The sequence below is a fragment of the Gracilinanus agilis genome, chromosome 1 (assembly GCF_016433145.1).
Source record: "Gracilinanus agilis isolate LMUSP501 chromosome 1, AgileGrace, whole genome shotgun sequence".
NCBI classification, from domain to species: domain Eukaryota; kingdom Metazoa; phylum Chordata; class Mammalia; order Didelphimorphia; family Didelphidae; genus Gracilinanus; species Gracilinanus agilis.
This window is the reverse complement of record NC_058130.1, coordinates 738,385,286-738,396,709: the sequence shown is the minus strand read 5'-3', so window position 1 is coordinate 738,396,709 and position 11,424 is coordinate 738,385,286. Positions and strand designations below refer to the sequence as shown.

At 45.3% G+C, this 11,424-nt stretch overlaps 1 protein-coding gene across 1 annotated transcript; it reads left to right on the top strand.

Moving 5' to 3' along the window:
• The first annotated feature begins 245 nt into the window (after positions 1–245).
• On the top strand, positions 246–8,011 carry CD209 (CD209 molecule). Its single transcript, XM_044658699.1, has 9 exons — positions 246–329; positions 619–690; positions 1,506–1,592; positions 2,179–2,325; positions 2,583–2,645; positions 3,378–3,440; positions 3,591–3,742; positions 5,976–6,088; positions 7,487–8,011. Exons 1-9 carry the CDS (start codon positions 284–286, stop codon positions 7,626–7,628), a joined length of 885 nt encoding a protein of 294 aa, XP_044514634.1. The 5' UTR covers positions 246–283; the 3' UTR covers positions 7,629–8,011.
• The last annotated feature ends 3,413 nt before the right edge of the window (positions 8,012–11,424 follow it).

The window sequence follows — 11,424 nt, the reverse complement described above, 5'->3', positions numbered from 1 at the left end:
CAGGACCTTTATAAGGCCGGCTACTTCTGTGGGTCCCCCCCCTCACTATTATCCTAGCCCGCATTCCCCATTGCCTTTTACCCCATCCTTTTCACTCCCTCTCATTCTATTTTTGGCAGTGGGAGGGTGAAACAAGTTTGTTTCCTGCCCCATACATATTTTGTTCGGCTAAAGGGTGGGAACCTGGGAGGGTTATTCTGAGAAAGGAAGAAAAACTGCTTACTTGTAGAGAATGGGGTGTTTTAAAACGGAACAGAAGCCACCTTCAGAAAGAGCAACAGAGATGTGTGACCCTGCAGATGCAAAGTCCCCTGAGCTATCAGGATTGGGTGGGTAGACATGAGGCCAAGGGTGCTAGTGGATGGGTGGGCTGGGAGTCAGAGCCTCGGAGTTCCTGAGGGGGTGGACAGAGGTTGGTGGAGAAAGCTTTCAGGTTCAGATTTAGAATATGGGAGTTCTCTTCATGAAAGGCAAGGGAGGCAGAAGTAGTAAGAAAGATAGACAGGAGTTAGCAAGATAGTGTTCCTGGGCCAAGGGCTTGGGGGCTCATCCACCCTCTGCCCATTTTCTGTCACATTGAGGAGGGTAAGGATGATGGTGCCTGATTATTCTGCTTAGATGAGGATGCACTGATGCCCTCTGGCTGGAGCCTTGGAAACCAAAGAAGCTGGAGTTCCAGGAGCTTTCCAGGTATGTGGGGGCAGTGAGGAGTGAGGGCTGCTGGGCCATAGTAGCCTAGGGCAGGGCTAAGAGACAGGACTTACTGGGTCCAGGAGACGGGCATAGGCAGCAGGGTTCCATAGGGGGCAGTGTACTCTGTCAGAGAAAGAAAGTAATTCAATGCAGTTTCATTCAGTTCAACCCCAATACATGTCTCCTTTTTTGGTCCCTAATTTCCTTCCAAGCTGAGCTCAAATGCCCTCTTCTTCTTGTGATCTTTCATGTTTCCTCAACTGCTGGTAACTTGCTCTCTAAAATTATGTTCTATTTATTTGGCATATGCATATATACACACATCCACTGCTGAATGGAATTATCAGTGGGAAACAGGCTAGAGATGATGAGGGTGTCAGAGGTCGTCATAATATAAATTAGAACTGGCACTGACATGATGTATAAGGTGTGCAGAGCCTGACAGATATTGTCTCATTTGATCCTCACGTCAACTCTGGGAGGTAGATGCTAATATTATTCCCACTTTACAGATGAGGAAACTGAGGTTAGAGGAGGTAAAGTGACTTGCTCAGGGTCTCATGGCTACCTAGTTAAGTGTCTGAGGCTGGATAGGAATGTAGGTCTTTCTGAAGCCATTTGCAGTGCTCTGTCTGCTGCAATATTCTTCTGCTCCTAAGAGAGCTGATCTCAAAGTTTCTTCCAGCTCCAAAATGGGAAGCCCCCTGTTTTGAGTCTGGGTAACATGGTGGATGAGTTTAGGGAAGGTTTCCTAAAGGAAGCTGGGTCTGGGGACCAGGAGGCTTGGGCTCCCCAACACTCCATCCTTGCAGCTCTCTGGCTGAGACGCCTGGGCTTCCCGTTGCTCCTGGCCTTCTTTGTCCTCACCTTCATCCTCAGCATCATTAACCTGACCCGAGGTAAGGCCCCAACTCAGGCCCATGGCTAGGAATGGGGTGGGGGAAGCAGAGGTTCTATCTCTGGTCCCTGTCATGGGAGTTGGGAGAGGGGAAAGAGGGAGATAATCTGATAAAGAGTGGAAAGAACACTGTGACTAGAGTTAGAGGGTCTGAGTTCTAGTCCTACCACTGCCATTTCTTAGCCAGTGATCTGGAGCTAGACTGTTTTTTTGTCCTCAGATTCCCTATTTATAAAATGAAGTGGTTGCATTCCATGATCTTTAAGGGGGCTTTATAGCCTGCACTAATTTAGGAATCTGAGTTGAGTAGCTGGGGCTAAGCTGCAAGAGTAGAAGCAGGGCTGGGTCCTTGATGTCAGGCTGAGCTGGGGGACAGATTTGAGCCCCACAGTTCTAAGTGAGAGGCCACACTATTACAGAGGGTAACATCAAAGACAGCTCATAGATTAGGCACCAATCTTGCCATGGGCTCCAGAAAGAAAGAAGAAGCTTGTTTGAAATTGGGCTCTCTTCCTCCCCCCATACTTCAGACCTCCACTGAATGGGTACCACTCTTCTGGGCCCAAACTTATTACTTTGGCTTCCAGTCTTCCAGAATCAAAGACAGTCTAACTTGGAGCAGGAAGTGGTCCAGAAGAAATTGAACCAGCTCTCTGCCCAGCTGAAAGATGGTTGGGTTGGGGCCAGGGTTTGGAGGACAGATGCCTGGGTTGAATGGGAAAAAAGATCACCAGGTGATGGGCTCAGAAGTTTGTCAGAGGGAAGGGCACAAGAAAGATGCCTGGGTTTTCTGGGGAAGTGACTTCCTGAGGTGTGGGTTCAAACAGATGGCCCTTGTAATCCCCTTCAACTCTGAGTCTCTAGGAATCCAGAAGCAGAGGAGCAGCGGGACGGCTGGGGTCTCCAAGGAACGGGACACTTCCAGGACACCCAGGCTCTCTAAAGATCAAAGATGTTCACCCTTCTTTCTTCTCTATTCCTTTCTTCCCAGACTTGAGGACCAAGGATCAGCCTGAAGCATCACAGTTCATTGAACAACTGAACAAAACCCTGAGTAAGGATAGCTGGGCACCTGGGAAATATCTGGGCATTAAAGAGGGCATTTTACTGTTATGGGTTTCATTGCCTTCATTTGCAAAACCTTGGGGAGGCAAAAGTGATTAAATGTTCTATTTAATTTTTATTAGTTACTTTAATAAAATTTAATTTAATATTCTAAAAGGTTCTAAGGTCCATCTTAGTTTTGAATCCTATGATCTTGAGTCTCTTTTCTGCCTAGGTCCCCGTGTTGCTATGCTTGTCCTTAAGATCCTTTTAGACCCACCTTGACATTGGGCTCTCTCCCTCCCCCCATACCTCAGACCTCCACTGGATGAGTACTACTTTTATGGGCCCAAACTCACTACTTTGGCTTCCAGACTTCCCAAATCAGTCAGTTTAATTTGGAGCATGAAGTAGTCTAGGAGAAACTGAACCAGATCTCTGCCCAGCTGAAAGATGGTTGATCCATGGACTGGGGGATAGAAGCCCAGGCCCAGTAGGAAGAGAGAATCACCAGATAGAAAACTGAGTGAGCTGCTGAGGGAAATATACCTGGGTTCTTCTTGAGCTTTGTGTTGGACCAGATGGCCATTGGAATATTTTTCAATTCAGAGTCTCTAGAGATTCAGAGGACAAAGGAGCAGCAGGACAGCTAGGGTTTACAAGAGGGGAATAACACCAGCACATCTAGGCTCTCTAATGATTGGAGATGCTCATCCTTTTGTTGTCTTTGTTCATCCTCCAGACTCGAAGACCAACAATCAACTTGAAGCTTCAAAGTTCACTGAACAACTGAACAAAACCCTGAGTAAGGATAGCTGACTATCTGGGAATGGTCAGGGCACTGAAGAGGCAAGGAATGGTACTTGGGGAATATCTAAAAGGGTCTGAATTCAGTGGTCAGCAGAGAGAACCACACCTCCTGGGTCCCTTGTCTAGTCCTGCCCATTACCCACAGGTGCCCTTTGCCGCCCATGTCCCTGTGAGTGGAAGTTCTATAAAGATAGCTGTTACTACTTTTCTGTGGCCCAAACATCATGGGAGACAGCCAAAGAGGCATGTGAGGCAGATGGTACTAACCTGGCCATCATCAGCTCTTCTGAGGAGCAGGTGAGTTCTTTTCCCAGGTCCAAATTCTTGGATCCTAGGATCCCTTCTATCTGTGTGACCTTAGGCCAATCATTTTCCTTCCTTGGGCCTCTGTTGTGTCATCTGTAAAATGTGGGGGTTGGATTGGATGGACTTTAAGATCCCTTTTAATGCTGAATTTATGCATCATCTTTGATACGAAAGAAGGGTTAGATTTTTTTCTTCTGCAAAACTCTAGAAAACAGAATAAGAATTGAGGTAGGGATTGGAAGTAAGTTATGGGAAATCATTTTTGGCCAGCTTCAAGGGAGAATTGGTTCATTATCTGACCTAGGTAACCATGAGAGCAGCTGTTGCATGACACCACGAGCCCCTGAGAGTGTCTAGAGGGGTTGGGAGACTCCTTGTCATGGGTGTTATAACCTCCATGAGGAGTGAAGGACTAACTGACCCCTAAGGTCCCTTTGCTCTATGAGTTGTGTGACTCGGGATAAGTTCTTCGCTCTTCTGAATTTCATTGTTTTCATCTACAAACTTATGGGGAGAGGAAAGGAGTTAAATGAGCTTTGTGATCCATTTGACTTCTGAATCCTATGATCCTGAGTCTTATTTCTGCCCAGATCCCTCTGTGGCAACTCCTGGCCCTAGCTAGGGGTTTTTAGACCCAAGGGAAGTAAGGTTTGCATCCTTTCCCTCTCAACCCCTCTTCATTTCTCTAGTCTCTGAGCAGGACAAACAGCCTTAACAAACAGTTAAGCACTGACTCAAGCCTGGAATTTGTTAATTGCTGGGGATATAAAGGTAAAAGAGAAACAATTCTTGCCCTCCAGAAGCTTGTATTCTAATGGGTGAAAACATGTACACAAGATAGATAAGGGATGATTTGAGGAAGGAGGAGAGTAGCAACTGGAGTCCTGGAACAGGCTTCATGTAGAAGGTGATGCTTGAGCTGAGTTTTGAAGGAAATAGGGATTCCAAAAGGTAGAAGTGAGTCAGGGGGACTTACCTGGCATGGGGGCACAATACAAAGGCAGAGATGGCATATGGAGTGGTGAGATAACAAGGCAGCTGGGCAGTTAGGTGACTCAGTGGATAGATCACCCGGCCTGGATCTAGGAAGAATGAGTTGAAATCCAGTCTCGGATACTTTCTAGCAATGTGGGCAAGTCACTTAGCCCGGTTGGTCTCAGTTTCCCCATCTGTAAAATTATCTAGAGAAAGAAATGGCAAACCATTCCACTATCTTTGCCAAGAAAACACTACTTGGGGCCATGAAGAGTCGGATAAGATTGAATAACAAACTGAATAACAACAACAACAATAACCAAGTAGGCTGGATTGTAGAAGCCATGGAAGGGAGGACTGGGTAATTAACTGGAAAAAGTCTTCTCCAGTTCCCTCAGAATTTTTTTTCCCTGGGGGCATTAAGAGCCAGGTCTAGAGACAGGAGATTGTGAGTTCAAATATAGTCTTGGACACTTTCTAGCTGGGTGACCCTGGGCAAGTCACTTAAGCCCCCATCGCCTAGCCCTTACCTCTCTTCTGCCTTGGAACCAATACACAGTATTAATTCTAAGATGGAAGGTAACGGTTTTTGTTGTTTTGTTTTTTTTTTTAATTCTGGGACACGTAGGAGGCTCAGTGGATTGGGATATGGGAGGCCTTGGGTTCAAAGCTGGCCCTAAACACTTCCTAGCTGGGTGACCCTGGGCAAATCACTTGACCCCCATTGCCTGCCTTTACCAATCTTCTGCTTTGGAATCAATGCACAGTATTGATTCCAAGATGGAAAGTGAGAGTTTTTTAAAAAAGGATTTTTTATCCCTTACTACTTTCCCCTTTCCTCCCCTTTCCCTCTGCAATGGAGACCCTTAGATTATGAACAATCACTCGTAGCTAAGCTGACAAGTCTCTACTCCAAGTTAGAATAGAAGAAAAAGGAACTGTATTTGGAGTCAGAGGGCCTGGGTTCAGGTCCTTCCTTACTCTACTACTTATCAGCTGTTGTGGTTGTGATTGTTGTTGTCATCTCTTCGATAATTTAGCACAGGGAAATATTTTCTTCCATTGAGTGCCCTCAAATGTCTGACAGAGAGCTTAGAAACCTGGTTCTGAAGAGAGAAGAACCCTTGTGGGATGGGGGCATAGGAGTGAAGGAAATGGCTCATCCTGACTCAAGGCCGATGAAGGCCAGTGCTTTGTTTGGTCTCTGGCAGGGACTGTCTCAACATCCACCCCAATCTCTGCTCCGCAGAACTACCTGAAGCTGAACTTGGATTCCAATCGCAGACCACGGTGGATTGGACTCAGTGACAAAAAGAAAGAGGGCACCTGGCACTGGGTGGATGGAACAGCTCTTGGGCAGTCGTAAGTCACAGGCAGCAGTCCAGAGACCCAGGAAGGAGGGGGAAACAAGTGCTTAGCCCTTCCCTGAGAGCACCACAGGACAACCTCATTCCTTTTTGGCTGATGTCTGAAATTCCAGCATCAGAACTGGGCTCAGACAACCAGAAGCCATTGGCATCCAGCCTCATTACCATGAGGTAACTGGGGGCTTGCAACAAAGCCCCCCCACCCCGATTCCTTTTCATTGGGGGGTCCCTGTCTCCTTCTAATCAGCTAACTCTCCCCAAGAATTAGGATCCTCTTTCCAGGCAGTCCTCCAGCATCTTCCCCTTCTCTACCACAACCAGCCTTTCTCCAGCCAGTCCTCACTGCAGCCAGTATCTTCCCTCCCCACCCCAGACGACAATGTTCCCCCAGAATCAGTATCTTCTCTAGTCAACATCTCCTCCCAGGAGTGTTTCCGAATGCATACCTAGAGGTGACTTTCTCCAGGTTCAGGGCCCTCCCCACAAGCTTGTTTAGAATCCTGATCCCCCAAGGTTCAGTGGGAAGAACACTGCTCCAGGAATCACAGATCTCCTGTTTATTCCACCCCTGACACTGCCTTAGACCTTGTAACCTTGGGCATCATTAACTTCTCTCAAGTTCAGTTTCCTTTTCTGTATAAGGTGTGCGTTGCCCATGTAAGATGTTCTTCTGCCTTGGAACCATACACAGTATTGATTCTAAGATAGAAAGGTGATGGTTAAATGACCAAACCCAACCAGGGCTACATCTGTTCAAATGAGGAAGTTCGATTAGATGAACTCTGAAATGCCTTCCAGTTCTAGATTCATGATGGGGTGATTCTAGTGACTTCCTGTCCCTTCAACAGGAAACAGTGCCCTGGATACAACTCCAATGTAGCTCAGGGCTTTGTCATATGGGAAAACACAGCTCCTCTTTGGGAAGTTCTAGGGTTTAGGGTGCTCACAACAGATCCTTGGAGACCCTCAGTCTGGAGATGTCCTGGAACCCTGAAAGAAGTTCTCCTCGCCTTACCTCCCAAACCCACTGATGTGTCCAAAGAAGCATTTCTTCAGCTATTTTCAGTTGTTCAGACCTCCATATGGCTGGGAAGGCTCAGGCTCTTTGGGGTTCACTAAATTCTTGGCACTTCCTAGGAAGTACTGAGACAGAAGCAGGAGTGACAGAGAGCAGGAGTGGTTGAGGCACTCTGAGGCCATCCAAGGCTATAAAGTATATGTGAAAATTGTGTGTGCATGTGTGTGTGTGTGTGTGTGTGTGTGTGTGTTGGTAGTAGGGAGAGGCAGAAGGAGAGAGTTGGGGAGCTGGGAAAAAGGAACTAACCAATGGGGTGGAATGGCTGCTCCAGGGTGGAGGAGGGAAGACTACTCACTAAAAGGCTGCTGTTCACAGCTTTTGGAATAAGGGAGAACCCAACAATGCTGGTGATGAGGACTGCTGTGAGCTGATGCCTAATGGCTGGAATGATGCACCTTGTAACAAAGAGAACTACTGGATTTGTGAGAGAAAAGCTTCCCCTTGTCCCATGCTCTGAGGAGCTCCAAGGATTGTGGGTGCTGAGCTGGGAAGCAGTGCTGACTACATCTGGATAGAAGAGAAGAGTAGATGGGACTGGGAGCTAGAACTCCTGGGTTAGCCCCCAAGCTAGTCTACCCTCTCCACACTCCTGTATCTCAGTTTTGTGAGTCCTGGCCCCCCGTTTTCTGTCATGAAGGCCAAAGTTCCCTCAGATCCCTCAAATAAACTCTTCCCCTGACACTATCTCCCATACTAATCTCCATGGCTTTGGCTGTGACCTCTACATAGCTGATTCCCAGGTCTACCTCTCTTGAGTTCTCCTTTAAGTTTTGAACTCCAGGCATCTATCTGTCCCTGCCTGGACGTCTCGTTTCATTATAATAAACAATTCCTTCCCCATATCCTGTGTATTTTTGTAGAGGTTTCCTACATGTACAGTGCCTTGCCCATAATTGGTGCCTAACAAATGTTTATTGATTGTGATGGGGGATGTGACATGGGATGGGAATAGCATTGGATTGAGAGTCAGGATCCTGTATTTGAATCCAGGCTCTGACACTTAATAGATGTGAGATCCTGGGTGACTAACTTCATCTCTACAGGCCTTAATTTCCTCATCTGTAAAATGGGAATCATCATAGTTGTGCTGAGTATCTCTGCAAGTTGGTTGTAAGGCAAACATTCTCCTGGTGGCTCCTATTCCAACCTTCAGAAACTCACAAGGTCATTTTGTTGTTGTTCGGTCTTGTCTGACTCTTTGTCACCCTAGGAGGGGACTGGTTTGCCATTTCCTTCTCCAGCTCACTTGACAGATGGAGGAAACTGAAACAAACAGGTTTAGGTGACCTGCCCAGCGTCAGATAGCTAATAAGTGTCTGAGGCTGTATTTGAAGTTATGTCTTCTTGACTCCAGGCCCAGTGCTCTATCCACTGCACTATCTTCTCTAATAGAGTCAGGAAAAATAGTAGAACCAAACTTAGCAGTCAACAGGGGCCCATCTTGATCCTCTAAAGAGCCTTTTCCAATACAAAGATGATAAAGAAAAGGGCAAAGACAAAGGAAAGTGCCCTTCCATGTCAGAAAGAATACTTCAGGGGAGCTGGGTAGCTCAGTGGATTGAGAGCCAAGCCTAGAGACAGGAGGTCCTAGGTTCAAATCTGACCTCAGACACTTCCCAGCTGTGTGACCCTGGGCAAGTCACTTGACCCCCATTGCCCACCCTTACCACTCTTCCACCTATGAGTCAATACACAGAAGTTAAGGGTTTAAAAAAAAATAAAGCTATTGGAGTAGAGCTCCCTTTCCAGTATATTAGCTACTAGTGTTTAGCCAATTAACATATGCCTGGGGGCCGTCAAACCCTTCCTGAATGACAAAGTCACAGGTGGGATCCTAGAACTGCACAGCATATTCTAGGGAGGATGGAAACCCCTCACTCAGATTCCCCCTGTGTGACTTTTCTCTTACTAACACTCCTTATTATTGAAATTATTGTGATCAATATCCCTATTCAGCCCCAGGGAAATACAGAAGAATAGTAAAGGCTGTTACTAGAGCTTTTACAGACCCCCACCTTTACATTTATTAATACAGAAATTTCCCTAAAAGTTACTTCATAACAAACCAACAGTTAGTGAGTTAATCCCTCACAAAACTATACCTGGATTTTTCATTCCCATACACAGAAGCTTACGTAATGAGAAACCAGAAACAATAAGCCTCCTCCACTGATCCCTGATTCGGTATGTTACGATGGATGAAAAATGGAGAAGTAGCCTTCTGTGCAAAGACTAGTACATCCCTGAACTCTACCCTATATTGAAAGTTATTGGAGAATGAAAGTTGTTAATAACAAAGTTAATGTATGACTTAATCCATTATCTCTAAGAAAAGATGTATGGTGAGAATGGAAATTCTCATGCCAACATTATGTGTGTTCTCAAAGTGTATAAAAATAAACTTTGCTCAAGGCAGACTAGAGCATTCTCTATGATGCCTGGCTCTGGCTGAACCCTGACTGTTCTCATTTGTCTTAATACACCAATGCTGTCCCACCATTAAGATTACCTGGACCTGTAGGAGTGTGAGTCCTGTAAACATCAAGGTGCTTTTATAAAAGGATTTTTTTGTGAATATGTAGCAAGAACAGAAGTTACAAATTTGGGGTGACTCTCTCCCCTATATCACCTCTTCTCCTAGGAAGAGTGAGCTAAAAGTTAATACAGTTTCCTCATAGCATTCCCTCCACCATGTTCATTTTCAAATGGAGCATTACTGCTCATGAATCCCCATCTGGATGAGACCACACTCAGTTCATACTGGATTGGATCTCTCAGGATATTCCATTAAGCCATGATGCTAGGTTCTCTCATCCCAAAACCTTGTATGGACTCTATCAGCAAAAGGCTATACAGCTGTCCTCTGAGAAGCAGACAAGTTCATAGAAGTGTCAAGATTAGTGAACCTATATTTTGAATTATTGCAACTTCCAAAGTTGATTTACTAAGGTATGAAGGTGGTGTAAAACATACATGTGGAAGAAGTATCTACACCAAAAACTGATCATGCTGTCAAATATGGCCATGCATTGATTGCAGGGAGGGGCCTTGGAGAAGGTGGGCTTCCAATTAGAGTCTGAGGAGGGAGAATTAGGGGATGAACTCTAGAGGGTTGAATAGTGTGAGGTATCATTTTGCTCATCAGTGGATATGGGAAATTACATAGCTGGGGGGTGGGGAGCAGCTAGTGTGCTTCCACACAGCTAGGTGGTACAGGGATGGAGATTTTTTTTTTTCAGTTTATTTGTAGCACTTTTCTTTTTCCTTACACAATGATGCTGGTGTCAGGCATTACAATTCTCAACTCTTAGGATGACTTACAAATTTTGGTATTCTAATATCATTTGAGAACATTAAGGCAATGTATAAAAATATTACATAAATTAACGAGATACACAACTGGTCCTGGAATCAGGATGACTTCTTCCTGAGTTCAAATCTGACCTCAGACATTTATTGGTCAAGTCACTTTACTCTGTTTGCTTTGGTTTCCTCATCTATAAATTGAGCGGGAGAAGGAAATGGTAAATAACTCCAGCATTTTGCCTAGAAAACACCAAATGGGGTCATGAAGAGATAGATGAGTCTGAAAATGACTGAAGTGCACTCAGTATCAGCAAAAGTGATGTGTCAGGAGAATCAAGAGGGATGGCGGCCATTGGATGGAGGAGATACTTTCTCTTCAGTGCAGTACTCGAATGTATATGCTAAATGCTGAGCTGTGTCTGTATTGGCCTTTGCCAGAGCTCAGGGCCCTGTGAAGTTTTGCCTAGCGATGGCCTGAGGAGCAACAGAAATCAGTTCAATGGGCATAAGTAAGGGCAGACACTAGATAGTATAGTGGCTGAGCTTGGTTGAAATCAGGATGACCCAAGTTCAAATTTTGCTTCAGACACTTATTAGCTGATAATTTCACATCTCTCTCAGTCTCTGTTTAATTATCTGTAAAATAGGCAGAACAGAACTTCAAAGGGTTATTGGGGGATCAAATAAGATAAATATAGATTAATATTTATTGCAAACACTTAAAATGCGGTATAAAGGCAAGCTAGGCAGAAAGGTGGCACTGTGGATGGACCATTGGGATGGTAATGGAATGTCACGAATGGAGAACAGAGAGCAGATTACTTTGTCTAGACTTCAGAGTGTGTGAAGGAGGGTAATGAGCATCCTACTAGAAGAGTAGCAAGATTGGGAAGGGTTTTCAATGATAAAAGAATCAATATTTTATCTTAAAGGTAAGTGGGAACTTC

Excerpts from the sequence above, each read along its gene's own strand:
- CD209 (XM_044658699.1), top strand. The coding sequence starts at position 284 with ATGTGTGACCCTGCAGATGCAAAGTCCCCTGAGCTATCAGGATTGG. Across the intron at positions 2,326-2,582 it reads ATGGGAAAAAAGATCACCAG|ACTTGAGGACCAAGGATCAG; the intron begins GTGATGGGCTCA and ends CTTTCTTCCCAG. Across the intron at positions 3,441-3,590 it reads ACAACTGAACAAAACCCTGA|GTGCCCTTTGCCGCCCATGT; the intron begins GTAAGGATAGCT and ends CATTACCCACAG.